The 16,359-nt window shown below is 40.5% G+C and overlaps 1 protein-coding gene across 2 annotated transcripts in view; it reads right to left on the reverse strand.

The window, feature by feature from the left end:
- The window catches only part of ARFGAP1 (ADP ribosylation factor GTPase activating protein 1), a 156,385-nt gene that overhangs the window by 59,214 nt on the left and 80,812 nt on the right, over nucleotides 1-16,359 (reverse strand). For both annotated transcript variants that reach the window (XM_033963314.1, XM_033963313.1), the window contains exon 8: nucleotides 6,961-7,017. In XM_033963314.1, coding sequence (XP_033819205.1) covers nucleotides 6,961-7,017 — 57 coding nt within the window. The remainder of the gene's footprint in view (nucleotides 1-6,960; nucleotides 7,018-16,359) is intronic.

The raw sequence follows: 16,359 nt of genomic DNA on the forward strand, positions 1-16,359 counted from the left end.
TTAAATAAGGCTCAGAAGAATACAGGTTTTTATAATAATTTAAAAACTGTTTTAAAATAGGTTCAATTTGAACATGAATATCTCCTTTTTCATCTTTAATTGCATTCATTTTCATTTTTCTTTTTTTCACTTTAAGATAATTAGCCAATAATCTTCCCGTCTTATTTGACTTACCATAATACAAAGCTTGCTGACAAAGAATATTTTTCCTAGCCAATTTAGAAGAAATCTCATTATACTTATATTTAACTTTTAATAGAGCTTGCAACGTAGAGTTCTCCCATTTTCTAATCAATTTTGGTCCAAAAATTTAATTTCTTGCTCTAACTTAAAAAATTGTTTTTTTAATTGTTTTTTAGAATAAGCTGAGAATGATATAATTTGTCCTCTCATGGTTGCCTTAAAAGCATCCCATTAGATTTCTATAGAGACTTCCTCTGTATTGTTAATTTGAAAATATTCATCAATTTTTAATTGAAATTCTTCGCAAAATTTTGGATATGCAAGCAATGCATTATTAAATCTCCATACAGGCCTACCATTATCTTGGTCAGTAAAATTTAAGCTAATCCACACACCACCATGGTCCGATAAAATTATTGGATCTATAGAAGCTTGAGTAACATCTTGTACTAAATTATCAGAAATAAAAATATAATCAATTCTAGAGAAAGATTTATGAACATGTGAACAAAATGAAAATTCTCGATCATTAAAATGAAGAATTTGCCAGATATCCTTTAAATTACAAGAATTTAAAAAATTATCCAACCCTAATGATTTTAAAATTTTGCTAGGTTTTTTATCTAATAAAGGGTCCATAACAGCATTAAAATCTCCTGCCACTATCAAATTATTAGCAGCCAGTGGTAAAACTATTGGTTGTAGAGTTTTAAAAAATTCAATTTGATTCAAATTAGGGGCATACACATTAAAAAGCGCCACAGTATTATTGCCCATACTCATGTTCACATGTACCCATCTTCCTAATTGATCTGTAGCCACCATATTAAATCCTGCAGAGCACTTTTTGTTAATCAAAATAGCTACACCAGCTTTCTTCCCCATCACAGGTGCAAAGAAACAATCCTTCACCCAATTACCAATTAATTTCTTTGATTCTTCTTCAGTAAGGTGAGTCTCCTGTATGAAATAAACATCTGCATTCTGCTGTTTTAAATATAATAGTGTTTTTTTTTCTTTTTATCGGCTGATTAAGACCATTAACATTTAAAGAAAAAATTTTGAAATCCATTATACAAATTGAAACTTAATAATTACATATTTCCACAAAATAATAATCAAATACTTTCCTTTCATACATAAACCTAAAAGCAAGTAAGAGATTATGCTTAAAAATAAAACCTTTCAATCTCATTTCATAATAAATTTTGTTATAAAGGCAATTAAAGATATTACATTCTATTAGAACATTACCATGTCATCTTAATTAAACACAAAACTATATATGTTCCCTTTTTTTCCCCCCATCAAAACACTCCATTTTCTATGAAACTTCAGGCTCATACCACCATGGAAGATTCACAATATGGTATACATCAAAAACCTTCTTTTTCCAATATTTTGACATAACACCAAAGATAATTATGCTACACTTAGACTATAGCAAGCCAAGAAATTTTCCAAAGCATAGCATATATTATCCTTCCATTTTCAACATTTTCAAGTAATCACAATGCTGCAATTCCTTCGTTCTTCTGAAAATTATCTTCAAGTTCTTTTAAAATCCAAGGTGTATCATCCACATATTCTCTTTCCTGCTTTTATGCAGTCTTGGCATCTCCTTTTCCAAAGCACATCATGTCATAACATTCTATTTTCAGCATCTTCAAACAGTTTCAATACAATAGTTTATTCAATCTTCTGAAAACCATCTTCAAGATCCTCTTAATCTAAGCTGCAGCTTCCATGAAACACCATTTAAAATTCCTGTGTATCTCCATCCTTTAAACTATGCAAAGGTCAGATGTGAAAGAAAAATCAAAGTGAGGATCTAGCCGTATCATACAAGCGATCCTCACAGTCCCAGCACTTCACATCATGTTTCATTACCTTTTCCATATTGCCAAATTCATCACAATCTTTCATTTTTTTTAAACTTCCGCTGACCCTTTTGCAATATAAACAGCACCCAAGGACATATTTATTCTGCTATATCACAGGCATTCCATTTCAGAATTACAGCAAACACTATTCATAGCCGATCACATGCCTTATCAGAATGTTGAGCCTTTTTCAAAAGCTAACTGCAACAATTCTTTGCTGATAGATATTATTTTTGTTTTCCAATTCCTCCATTAAAAATCTTTAAAAGTTTTCAGTATAGAAATAAACAAAACATAAACAAAGTCAAATCATAAAAATTACCTTATCTAAATATTTTCAAGAATCCATAGGTAAATCATATCGATCCAAAAATTCCTTTAATTTAACTGCCTCCTCAAAATTATAAGTTTAGTTCTCATAGGTCACCCTCATAATTGCTGGGTATACCAGGCCATACCTTGCACCCAATGCTCTTAGCTTAGGTCTCAAATCCAGAAGCTGCTTTCTTCTATAAGCAGTAGCTTTTGCAAAGTCTGGAACTATAAAGATTTTTGAATCTTGACATTTAAGATCTTTATTATCTTTAGCCAATTTCACAATTTCTGCAACCTGCTGATATCTTAGCAGCTTAAAAATTAATGGACGGGGAATTTTTTGGCTGCTTGATCTTTTTGATGGGATCCGGTGTGCTCTTTCTATTTCTAACGGGAAAGAGCTCTTTAATGGTAAAATTTTTGGAATAAAATTCATCAAAAATTTTATGGGATCATTTTGTTCAATCCCTTCAAGCACCCCAATCAAACGCAGATTATTTCGCCGTTCTCGATTGGACAAATCCTCCAGATCTTTCCTTAATATCTCTATTTCTTTATGATCTTTTTTATGTATCATCATTTCTGCTTCAGCCTTTTCAGCGCGCTTTTACAACTGTTCAATTTTAAAATCAACCGCCTGCATTCTTTTAGTCAGACTTGCCACTTCCTCTTTAACCTCCTTTATATTTTTAGCGCTGTCAAGTACAATTTCTTTTATTTTCTGTAATTCACTCATCAGATCTTTGTTTTCAATTTCTTCTGAAGGCAACGGGACCGCTGAAGGGGAGACCGGATCCATTCTTGATCTTTTTACGCTTCCGGCACCTGAATTCGCCAAATTATTTTTACTATGTTTGCCCGATGCCATTATTCCCACTAAATGCTCACTTTCCGTTCGACTTACCCAAATTTTAACTACCTTATCGTAACAAATTTAGCCTTTCACTGCGGAGCCACTCATTCACCCGACCATCCTGCACGCCGCGAAGCCACGCCCCCCTTGACAAGCGTTTTGAGAATGAGAGGGATTGGAGGAAAAGCCTAGAGAAACTTGTGAGTCCAATCCAGCAGAAAAGCATCCAGACGATGAGGAGAGTACTGCCGAGAGCAAAACTGGAGCAGTTTGTGATTGTGAGGGGATGCAAACAAGTCTACCTGAGGCGTCCCCCACTGAGAAAATATGAGGCACAGAACTGCAGAGTTGAGTGTCCACTCGTGTGGTTGAAGAAACCTGCTGAGCCTGTCTGCAAGAGAATTCTGATCCCTTTGAATGTATGTTTCTTTCAGGAATATATTGTAAGTAATGGCCCAGTTCCAAATCTTCTGGGCCTCCTGATAAAGACGGAGGGACCCCGTGCCTCCTTGTTTGTTTATGTAATACATCGCGACCCGATTGTCTGTGCAGATAAGGAGGACGGTGTTGATCACAATGTGCTGAAAAGCTCAGAGGACATTGTAGATCGCTCTAAGTTAAACAGATTTATATGACAAAGGCGGTCTTGGGCAGATCAATGACCTTGCATGTGAAGCCCGTCCAGAAGAGCACCCCCAAGCATAAGTGGACGAGTCTATTGTCAGAATTTTCTGATGAAGAGGAGTATGGAACAATCCTCTGAACATATTGGAAGAGTTCATCCATCACTGCAGCGACTGTTGAAGCGAAGGAGTGACTAATGTGTTGAGAGCGAGGGGCAAACGCTTGAGACCACTGAGATGCGAGAGTCCATTGAGGTATCCTGAGATGAAATCTCGCAAATGGAGTAATATGCACCATGGAAGCCATGTGACCCAACAGCCCCATTATTTGTCTGGCTGAGATTGATGGCTTATGATAAGTCTGAGTGCAAAGCTGGATCAAATTGTCTTGCCTTTGCTGCAGTAGAAACACCCCGAGATGAACGGTGTCGAGCAGAGCACTTATGAACTGTAGAGTTTGAGATGGCTGAAGTTGGGATTTGGGAAAATTGATTTCGAAACCCAACTGTTGAAGGAAGGAAATTGTCATACAAGTTGCTACTGTCACCCCTTGCGATGTAGGGTCCTTGATCAGCCAGTTGTCTAGGTTAGGAAACACCTGAAGGCCCTGAGACTGTAGTGCTGCTGACACTACCACCAGGCACTTGGTGAATACTCTAGGAAAATATGCAAGGCCAAAAGGTAGTAACTTTGTATTGATAATGGTGCAGAGCCACCTGAAACCGGAGGAATCGCCTGGAGACCAGATGCACTGGAATGTGAGTGTAGGCTTCTTTCAGATCCAGAGTGCATAGCCAGTCGTTGCAATCTAAAAGGGGATATAAAGTTGCCAAGGGTAACATCCAAAACTTTTCCATCGCCAGAAACTTGTTGAGGTCTCCGAGACCCAAAATTGGACAAAAGACCTCCCATCTTCTTCAGAACCAGAAAATACTGGGAGTAGAACCCCCGATTCCTCTGACCTGGAGGAATCTTCTCAATGGCATTGAGAAGGAGAAAGGATTCTATTTCCCGAAGAAGAAGAGATGTCTACTGAGGGTGAGAAGACGACTCTCTTGGAGGATGATCTGGAGCAATGTCGATAAAGTGAAGAGAGTATCCCTTTCGAATGACTTTTAGAACCCAGAGGTCTGTGGTAATAAGTTCCCAGAGAGGATAAAAAAGTTAAAGCCATCCTCTGATGGGTTGAGGTAGAGGCTGGGATAAAGGGACAGTGGCTATGCTCTCTAGAAGCACGTCAAAAAGACTGAGCAGGCTTCTGTGGAGCTGTTGCTTCTGTTTCTTCTGCTGTGGTCTAGTAGGAGCAGCAGGTTTAGAAGAAAAACGCCTTTTTGATAGGAAGACTTAAAAGGTTTGAAAGTTGAAGGCTTAGACTTGGAATTTCACTAAGGCATCCCAATTTTTTCATAATCAGTAAGCTTTTGAGTGGCATTTTCAATAAAGTCACCAAAAAGCTCATCACCCAAGCCTGGAATGTTAGCCAACCCAGTTAACTAGTTTTCTATCTTTGAGACGCCTTGAAAGGGAGGGAACAACGAGCTAGAATGAATAAATTTTGACTCCCAGGCCCAGATATATATATCAGATATATAGCTTTCTTTATATGCAGATTTGTATCTAAATTCCTTTAGTCATTCATATGCAATCCTGGATCTAAGTTGAGAAGTTGAGATTAAGTAATGATATATAATTGTATTAGATCAGTGTTTCTCAACCTTTTCAAGCCAAGTACCCTCTAAGCCTAACAAATACCAACTGAGTACCCCTGCTCAAGTTCTGCACCAGACCTGCCCAAACTCAGCCCCTGACTCCACCCCCATAATAATAGTACTAATTGTAATGCAATTTCTTCCATCCATTTTCATATACACACACACACAATATAATCTTATTAATACATAAAGGTAACCACAACATTAAAAAAACACAAAGCACACTGTATGAAGAGAAAATGTTAATTATTATTTATATTCGGGGGGGTCAAAGAAGTCAAGGCAGATGACTTTAAAATATGCAATGTCACCTCAGTAGACAAATATAGTGCAAAATATAGACAGCAGATATAAATTCTCAAAACTGACATATTTTGAGCACTAAATTGAAAATAAAATAATTTTTCATACCTTTGTTGTCTGGTGATTTCATGAGTCTCTGGCTGCACTTCCTTCTGACTGTGCATCCAATATTTCTTTCTTTCTTTCAGCCTCCTGCATGCTTCCTCTCCTCCATACCTCATTCCATTCCCCGACCATCTCTCTATGTCCCGCCATGAGTCCAACTTTTCTTCCTCTCTCATCCCCCAGATCATGTGCAGCATTTTTCACCACTGCCCACCAGCCCCATGCTCATTTCTCTTTCTATCACCCCTCTCCAACGCCATGCCACATCTCTCCCTCAATCACTATGCCCAACATTACTCCTCCTTGCATCCCTTTCAATCTGTCCCTGTTTTCTCTCCACCATTTCACCCTCTCATCCTTTTCTTCTCTATGCATCTCTACCTCACTCCTCTCTCTCTTTGCCCAAAGGCAAAAAATTGAATAAAGTTCAAAAACACAACTTCTTAGCTCCGCGGAAAACTAAGAACTGAGGTACCGCAAACCTACATCGGGCGGAAAGGCACTCGCGCATGCACAGTGTGGACTATTTTGAACTTTTTAAAAATCTTAAAGTGGCTATGCAGTTTTGAAATGTCCGTACCGGGGCTCCGTAGATGACGTCACCCACATGTGAGAATATGCTGCCTGTTTGTCCTGGGATAAGAGGCAGACATGAAACAGGAGAAATTTCATTTTACAAGGCTGTATTTTGTTTTAGATTGTAAATGAAAAGTATACTCCTATGTGGGAGAGAAGAGACATCTCTACTGGTAGTAATATGCTGAGAAACTCAAGAGTGAAGCCAGGGAGTTTCAGGCTCTGATCATTAGGCACTGTCCTCCCACAAGCAACCAGTCCAGGGGGAATAATGAAGCAAAGAGACCAAGAACAGAGAGGGACAGAGATAAAGCAGAGACAGAGTCCAGAACTTAAGAATGGCAATTCATGAGCTGACTTACTAAACACTACAATTGCTGGTTTGAGAGAGATGATCAATCACTTACACTTTCTTTGGCTGCTGAAGCAAATTTGCTCGCTCCGGTAGTAAAATTACTCCAGCCCTTAAAAATGCAAAAAAAGGAATTATTTTTTCTTTTCTTTTAGTTTAGTTTAGTTTTTTTTAATTCTTTATTCATTTTTACATAGTACAACATTCTCACTGCAGTTGACCTTATACAACATCACTTGATTAACTTACATGTATCACATAAATATAATGAATAAATCCCCCCCAACCCTGATAATGCATATATTATATAAAATTCATTGTATTATTAATAATATTCCTAATTACAACTCTTAATACCAGATCTGAGATCCCTCCCTATTCCTTACATATGTCCAACCCTAATATTCCAAACATATTCATATATTTTTATACCTCAAACTATTTTCTAAAATATTACCCACCCACCTCCATCCCATCATTACAATTATTTTATCTTTGGGAAAATGTTTATTACTCATTACAGAAATCTGTTAATGGTCCCTACACCTCCTGAAATTTACCAAAATATCCTCTCTGTGTTGCTATTGTTTACATATATTTATCTTGTCACAATAAATTTTGCCTACGTCCTGTACAGATCTGCAGTTTTGTTTTGTTTGCTCTCGGTTGGTTTTTACTGCAGATTAGGTTGGGACCTCCCTTTTCTCTTTGTTTTGTTGCTATTGTTCTTTCCATTTTATATATATGACAAACTGAATTCCACCAGAAGCTGTAATTTAATCTGCTATGATCTTTCCAATTGAATGTAATCTGTTGGATGGCAACTCCAGTCAAAATAAATAAAAGCTTATTGTTTTTTGAAGTAATCTGACTCTTTGCTCTCATTAACGTGCCAAATAAAATAGTATCATATTTCAAGGCCACTGGATTTTCCAGCATCCTATTTATTTGAGGCCAAATTGATTTTCAAAATAATAATATAAATGGACAATAGAATAAAAGATGATCTAATGTCCCAGGCTCAAGATGACAGTGCCAGCATCTATTAGACTTAGAGCTATCTAATTTTTGCAAACAAACAGGGGTCCAAAAAGTTCTATGAAGAAGAAAAAACCAAGTTTGTCTCATAGATGCAGACACTGTACATCTCATCCTCCAAGTCCAAATTCGTGACCATTGAGACGCATTAATTTCATGCCTAATCTCAATGCTCCAAATGTATCGAAGACCAGTTTTTGTTTTTTTATTAACAAATCCAGATATAAATTTATACCATTGAGCAGCCTGGTGTCTCATGAAATCTACCTGAAAGCATAAGAATTCCAAACTAAATTGATTATTTAGATTTTTCCATTCAGGGAACCCCGCCTGAATGGCCTGCTTCAACTGCAACCATCTAAAACTTTGTGATTTGTTGAGGCCAAATTTATGTTGCAATTGTGAAAACTCAAGCATCTTACCATTAGATCTTCCAATGTACGTATTCCTGCCCTCATCCAATGCTTCCAGATGATTTTAAAACTGCCAATTTTGATCTTGGAGTTAAGCCAAATCGTTTGATTTGTTGTTTTATTTATCGGAATAGGAGTTAGACTATTTACATAACGTCAATTTCTGCCGTCAATTTCTATGTTTCTAAAGTTTTCCATGTATCAACAAATATTCTATTATATAACCTTGGCATTTTGATACTAAGTACATGACCTAGTCGCAAAGGAAACATGAGTCTCCATTCTAACCAAAACCAGTCCGGGATATTTTCATTGGGCTCTGGGAGGACCCAATACATACCTTGGCAAAAAATATAGGCTTGATGATACCTATAAAAGTTAGGAAAATTTACCCCACCCTCCTTAATTGGTTTTTGTAGAGACACTAAAGCAATTCTAGCAATTTTACCTAGCCAAATAAATTTTGTTAGAATACTATTCAACTTTTTATAAAAAGACCCCTTGAAAAAAACTGGTATCATTCCCATTTGGTAACAAACCACAAGTAAGATCATCATTTTAACAGTTTGTACTCTCTCCCACCAAGATAAATGTAGAGGATTCCATTGCTCACACATTTCTGTTACCTTCTGCAATACAAATTTTTCATTTACTTTCATTGTATCATCTAGCGTACTTTTAATCCAAATTCCTAAATATTTTAGCCCATCTTCCTTCCATACAAAAGAAAAGGAGTCAAACAATCCTTTTGTACAGTGTACATTTAACGGAAGAACTTCAGATTTACTCCAATTTATCTTATATCCTGAGAATTTTCCAAATTTCTCAATCAAATCCAGTAAACATGGAATGGTCGTTTCCGGATTTCTCAAATGAAGCAGAATATCATCTGCATATGTAGATACTTTATATTCTCGATCTGAACGAGGAATACCTTGTATCTCCCTCGCTTGTTGAATAGCTAATAACAAGGGTTCCAAAACAATATCAAAAAGTAGAGGAGATAAAGGACAACCTTGTCTAACCCCCCTCTGCAATCTAAAGCGTTCTGAAAAAGTATTATTAATATACAACCTAGCAGCAGGAGAGCTATACAATGTTTGAATCATTTGAATAAATCCTGAACCAATACCAAACCATTCCATTGCTTGATATAAAAAGGTCCATTCCACTCGATCAAAGGCCTTCTCTGCATCCAAGGACACAAAAAAGGCCGGATCTTCCATGGCTTTTGTTAAATATAACTTATGAAAAGCCAAACTGGTATTATTTGAGGAATGTCTTTGAGCAACAAATCCTGTTTGGTGCATACCTATAATAAAAGGGAGAGCTTTCGTCAAGCGTATAGCAAACATCTTAGCCAAAAGTTTACCATCTACATTAATTAAAGAAATTGGCCTATAATTTGATACCAAAGTGGGATCTTTATTTGGCTTAGGTAAAACTATAGTTAAAGATTCCGCCATAGTGCCTGTAATACAAACTTTCATTAGTTGAGTCTGATATAAATTTAATAGATAAGGCAATAGGGTATTTTGAAAAGCTTTATAAAACTCTACCGTATAAACATCACCACCTGGAGCAGATCCAACTCTAAGGGACTTCAATGCTGTTCCTAATTCTTTTAATGATATTGGCTCTTCCAAACTTCTCTTTATATGTTCGGGAATTGTAGGTCCTTCCATTAATTTTAAAAACTCTAAACCATCTTTTTCTTTATCTATATAAGGCTCAGAAGAATACAGTGGTAGGCTCAATTTGAGAACATATAACCCCATTCTCATCTTTAATGCCAATTATTTTGTTTTCCTTTTTTTCGCTTTAAGATAATTTGCCAATATTCTTCCTGCCTTATTTGAGTTTCCATAATACAAAGCTTGTTGAGCAAATAAATATTTCCTTACCAATTTAGATGAAATCTCATTATATTTACCTTTAGCTTTTAAGACGTCCTGTAACGTTGAATGTTCCCATTTGTCAATTAATTTGGATTCCAAAATTTTAATTTCTTTTTCCAAATTAGAAAATTGTCTTTTGATCTGTTTTTTAAAGATAAGCCGAATAAAAAATAATTTGACCTCTCATAGTTGCTTTAAAAGCATCCCATAAGGTTTCCATAGAGATTTCTTCTGTATTATTAATTTGGAAACAATCATTCATTTTTAATTGAAAATCTTCACAAAATGTTGAATCTGCAAGCAATGTATTATCAAATCTCCATATTGGTCTATTAGTATCTTGATCCATAAGTTTAAGATCAATCCACACTCCCCCATGATCCGATAAAATAATTGGATCAATGGCAGCTTGTGTTAGCTGATGTTTCAATTGATTGGAAACAAAAATATAATCTATTCTTGAGAAGGACTTATGAACATGTGAACAAAAAGTAAATTCCTGACCATCAAAATGAAGTAAGTGCCAAACATCCTTTAACTCACAAGATTGTACTAAGTTCTCTAATCCCAATGATTTCATGATTTTACTAGGATTTTTGTCCATCAAAGGATCCATGACAGCATTGAAATCCCCAGCCACTACTAAATTAGATGCAGCCAGTGGAAGAATCAATTGTTGTAGAGTCTTAAAATATTCATTTTGGTTCGAATTAGGGGCGTAAACATTAAATAGCGCCACTGTAGTATTTCCCATGCCATTTAGCACAGTTACTTACCGTAACAGGTGTTATCCAGGGACAGCAGGCAGATATTCTTGACTGATGGGTGACGGCACCGACGGAGCCACGGTACGGACAATTTTAGAGTGATTGCACTCTAAGAACTTTAGAAAGTTCTAGCTAGGCCGCACCACGCGTGCGCGAGTGCCTTCCCGCCCGACAGAGGCGCGCGGTCCCGAGTTAGGATAAGCCAGCTAAGAAGCCAACCCGGGGAGGTGGGAGGGACGCAAGAATATCTGCCTGCTGTCCCTGGATAACACCTGTTACGGTAAGTAACTGTGCTTTATCCCAGGACAAGCAGGCAGCATATTCTTGACTGATGGGTGACCTCCAAGCTAACAAAAAGAGGGATGGAGGGAAGGTTGGCCATTAGGAAAACAAATTTTCTAAAACAGATTGGCCGAAGTGTCCATCCCGTCTGGAGAATGCATCCAGACAATAGTGAGAAGTAAAAGTATGAACTGAGGACCAAGTAGCAGCCTTGCAGATTTCCTCAATAGGAGTGGAACGGAGGAAAGCTACAGACGCTGCCATAGCTCTAATCTTGTGGCCCGTGACAGAACCTTCCAGTGTCAGGCCCGACTGAGCATAACAGAATGAAACGCAAGCAGCAAGCCAATTGGACAGAGTGCGTTTAGATACAGGATGACCCAACTTGTTAGGATCAAAGGACAAAAACAGTTGAGGAGATGATCTGTGAGGTTTGGTGCGATCAAGATAGTAAGCCAGAGCATGTTTACAATCCAAGGTATGCAAAGCCTGTTCACCTGGATTAGAATGAGGCTTTGGGAAAAAAACAGGTAGAACGATGGATTGGTTAAGATGAAACTCAGACACAACCTTAGGAAGGAATTTTGGATGTGTACGGAGGACGACCTTATCATGGTGAAAAACAGTGAAAGGTGGATCAGCCACCAGTGCATGGAGCTCACTGACCCTCCTGGCAGAAGTGAGAGCTATCAGAAAGACCACTTTCCAAGTTAGAAATTTAAAATGCGTTGTGGCCAAAGGCTCAAAAGTAGGCTTCATTAACGCAGAAAGAACCACATTAAGATCCCATACAACAGGAGGGGCCTTAAGAGGTGGCTTCACATTGAAAAGGCCCTTCATGAACCTTGAAACTAAGGGATGAGCTGAGAGGGGTTTTCCATGAATCGGCTCATGAAAAGCTGCAATAGCACTAAGGTGAACTCTTATCGAAGAGAATTTAAGACCAGAGTCAGATAAGGACAAAAGATAGTCCAACACCAGTCCCACTGCTGTAGACATGGGATTATGGTGATGTAACAGGCACCAGGAAGAAAACCGAGACCACTTTTGTTGGTAACATTGAAGAGTAGACGGTTTCCTGGAGGCATCAATAATAGAACGGACAGGCTGAGAAAGGAGAGCGTGAGCCGAAGTCAGCCCGAGAGATACCAAGCTGTCAGGTGCAGAGACTGTAAGCTGGGTTGAAGTAGCGTTTGCTGATGCTGTGTAAGTAGTGAAGGAAACAGTGGAAGAGGTATGGGTTCCCTGGAACTGAGTTGAAGCAGAAGGGGGAACCAATGCTGTCTGGGCCACCGTGGAGCGATGAGAATCATGGTGGTTGTTCCCTCTTGAGCTTGAATAATGTGCGCAGCATGAGCGGAAGAGGAGGGAATGCATAAAGGAAGAGATTGGTCCAATCCAGGAGAAATGCATCGGGTTCCAGACAGTGAGGAGACTAAAGTCTGGAGCAAAACAGGGGCAGTTGATGGTTGTGGGGAGCTGCAAAAAGATCCACTTGAGGTGTGCCCCATTAAGAGAAAATAGACTGGAGAGTCGAGGGGTCGAGAGTCCATTCGTGAGGTTGAAGAATTCTGCTGAGATTGTCTGCTAAGCAATTCTGTTCCCCTTGGATGTAGACTGCCTTCAGGAATAGGTGACAAGCAGTCGCCCAGGTCCAAATCCTTTGAGCTTCCTGACACAAGGGACGGGATCCCGTCCCTCCCTGTTTGTTGATGTAGTACATTGCAACTTGGTTGTCTGTGCAAATGATTAGTACCTGAGGAAAAAGAAGATGTTGAAAAGCTTTGAGGGCGTAAAACATCGCTCTGAGTTCCAGGAAATTGATGTGGTGTTTCTTTTCCTGGGTGGTCCAAAACCCCTGAGTTTGGAACTCGTTCAAGTGAGCTCCCCATGCATAGGGGGAGGAATCCGTGGTGATGACCAGTTGATGAGGAGGTAGATGGAACAGCAGACCTCTGGATAGATTTGAGGATGTCAACCACCAAAGAAGCGACTGTCGAAGAGACGAGGTCACAGATATGAGTTGTGAACAAGGATCCGTCGCTTGGGACCACTGGGTCGCTAAGGTCCATTGAGGAGTACGCAGGTGGAGACGTGCGAAGGGTGTGACATGTACTGTGGAGGCCATGTGTCCCAAGAGCACCATCATGTGATTTGCAGAGATGGAAGTTTGCTGGAACACCTGCTGACAGAGATGAAGGATGGTGTGAAGGCGGTTTGGAGGAAGAAACGCCCTCATCCGAATAGTATCCAGAATGACTCCAATGAATTGAAGTCGCTGAGTTGGAATGAGGTGCGACTTGGGTAGATTGGTTTCGAACCCCAACAGTCGAAGGAAGTGAATGGTCTGATTGGTGGCTATGTGAACGGCCCGAGGAGAAGGAGCCTTGATGAGCCAGTCGTCCAGATAAGGGAAGACTTGAAAGTTGTGGGAGCGGAGATAAGCTGCGACCACAATCAGACATTTGGTGAATACCCTGGGAGAGGAGGCTAGGCCGAAGGGTAACACCTTGTATTGGTAATGATGTTGTTTGACAAGGAAGCGAAGATATTGTATGGACGTCAGATGAATTGGAATGTGAGTATATGCCTCCTTGAGATCGAGGGAACATAGCCAGTCTTCCTGAGAGAGAAGAGGGTATAGGGTGGCAAGAGATAACATCTTGAACTTCTCCTTGACCAGACATTTGTTGAGATCCCTAAGATCTAATATTGGTCTGAGATCTCCGGTCTTTTTGGGTACGAGAAAGTACCGGGAATAAAATCCCAGGCCTTGCTGGTCTTGAGGAACTGGTTCGATGGCATTGAGAAGAAGGAGGGATTGAACCTCCTGAGCGAGGAGGAGGGACTGAGCCTTGTTGGAAGCAGACTCTTTTGGCAGAATTAATGGTGGAGGAGTCTGAAAGTTTAGGGAGTAGCCGTGGGCGATGATAGCAAGTACCCACTGGTCGGAGGTGATTGCTTCCCAGCGAGAAAGAAAAACATGGAGTCGACCTCCTATGGGCTGAGGTAGAGGACAGGAGGGAGGAAGACTGGCAATGCCCTGGAGAAGAGAGTCAAAAGGGCTGTGTCGGCTTAGGTTGAGGAGCAGGCTTTACCGTAGGCTGTTGTTGCTGATGGGCCTGTTGCTGCTGTTGACGCTGTCTGCGATGTTGAGGGGGATGAGGCTGAGCCGGTCGAACCGAAAACCTCCTTTGATATGAAGATTGTTGCCTGAATGGACGAGGAGGAGGAGGTTTCTTCTTGTTTTTCAACAAGGTGTCCCACCTAGTTTCATGGGCGGAGAGCTTTTGCGTGGTGGTATCCATGGACTCCCCAAACAGCTCATCCCCTAGGCAGGGCGCATTGGCAAGCCGGTCCTGGTGGTTTACATCCAGGTCTGAGACACGTAGCCATGCCAACCTTCTCATTGCCACAGACATAGCAGTAGCCCGTGACGTCAGTTCAAAAGTATCATAAATTGAACGGACCATAAACTTCCTGAGTTGCAAAAGACTAGAGGTACATTGCTGAAAAGCAGGAAGTTTACGGTCCGGAATATACTTTTGAAAAGAGGTCACCTGTTGAATGAGATGCTTCAGGTAAAAAGAGAAGTGGAATGCGTAATTACCTGAACGGTTGGCCAACATCGCATTTTGGTAAAGGCGTTTCCCAAATTTATCCATGGCCTTTCCTTCTCTGCCAGGAGGGACAGAGGCGTATACACTAGCTCCTGCAGATTTTTTCAGGGTTGACTCCACCAGCAGAGATTCATGGGGAAGTTGGTGTTTGTCAAATCCTGGAATTGGGATCACTTTATACAGAGATTCCAGTTTTCTTGGGGCTCCTGGAATCGTCAAAGGAGTTTCCAGATTCTTATAAAAAGTTTCCCTCAAGATGTCATGGAGGGGCAACTTTAAAAACTCTTTAGGAGGTTGGTCAAAATCCAAAGCATCCAGAAATGCCTTGGATTTTTTAGAGTCAGACTCTAAGGGAATAGAAAGGGTGTCTGACATCTCCTTTAAAAATTTGGTGAAGGAGGAGTGCTCTGGCTTAGCAGCAGGATCCTGCACCGATGGATCATCCTCATCGGATGAATAATCTTCCTCGGTACCGAGGGGATCATCCGAGTCGTCCCACAAGTCAGGGTCCCGTACCGATTGGAAACGGCCCTGGGAAAGTGGAGTAGATGTTTCAGTATGCTTAGTCTTGCGTACCGATTTACCTTAACGGGTGGAGACGGTACCTGGGGAGTGTAGTACGGTACGGGGTTCAGAGAACGGGGTCAGAAACCGTAGGAGTGTAACGCCGCTTCGGTTCCGCTGACAGAACAGGCATGGATAAAGATTTGTGCGGTGCCGAAAAAGTCGATGTCAATAAAAGAGGCTGATCGACAGTCGGCACCGAAGGCTCAGTCGGTACCGATACTGGAAGGTTCGGAGTCAACAGAGCCGGGAGCAAGTGTTGGAGTTGCTCCTTAAGCTGGACCTGGAGGATAGAGGCAATGCGCTCATCCAACGTTGGTCCCGATGGCACCGGTACCGGTTTTTTCTTGCTCGGTACCTTCGGTGCCGCTCGACGCTCGGGTGAAGTCGATGCCGATGACGAGGCAGTGACTTCAATGGGAGCGGAGCGCTTACGGGGCCGGCGCTCAGTCTGCAGGACTTGGCTCACTGCATGCTCAACTGGCGGGCCTAGAACAGTAGGGGAAGGCTTCTTAGCCGGCTTACCTACAGGAGTCGACACCGGCGATGTATCTTGCGGTGCCGAGACAGTCGGAGTCGATTTGGAGGAAGTCGATTTGGAGGTGTAACTTCCATAGCGGTACCGAAAAGGATCCGCTGTTGAATTTGACGATTTTTTAATGTTCTTTTTTTGTAAAGAACTACAGCGGGTGCAGGTTTCAGCCCTATGGTCCGGACCCAGACACTGGAGGCACCACTTGTGCGGGTCGGAGAGGGAGATAGGGCGTGCACACCGCTGACACTTTTTGAAACCCGGTGACGGGGGCATGAAGGGAAAAACTGCTGTAGCAAAATCAAAGCCCGAGGCTTCGATGGTGCCAACAGGCCCCGCC

This window comes from Geotrypetes seraphini, chromosome 11 (assembly GCF_902459505.1).
Source record: "Geotrypetes seraphini chromosome 11, aGeoSer1.1, whole genome shotgun sequence".
Classification (NCBI taxonomy): Eukaryota; Metazoa; Chordata; class Amphibia; order Gymnophiona; family Dermophiidae; genus Geotrypetes; species Geotrypetes seraphini.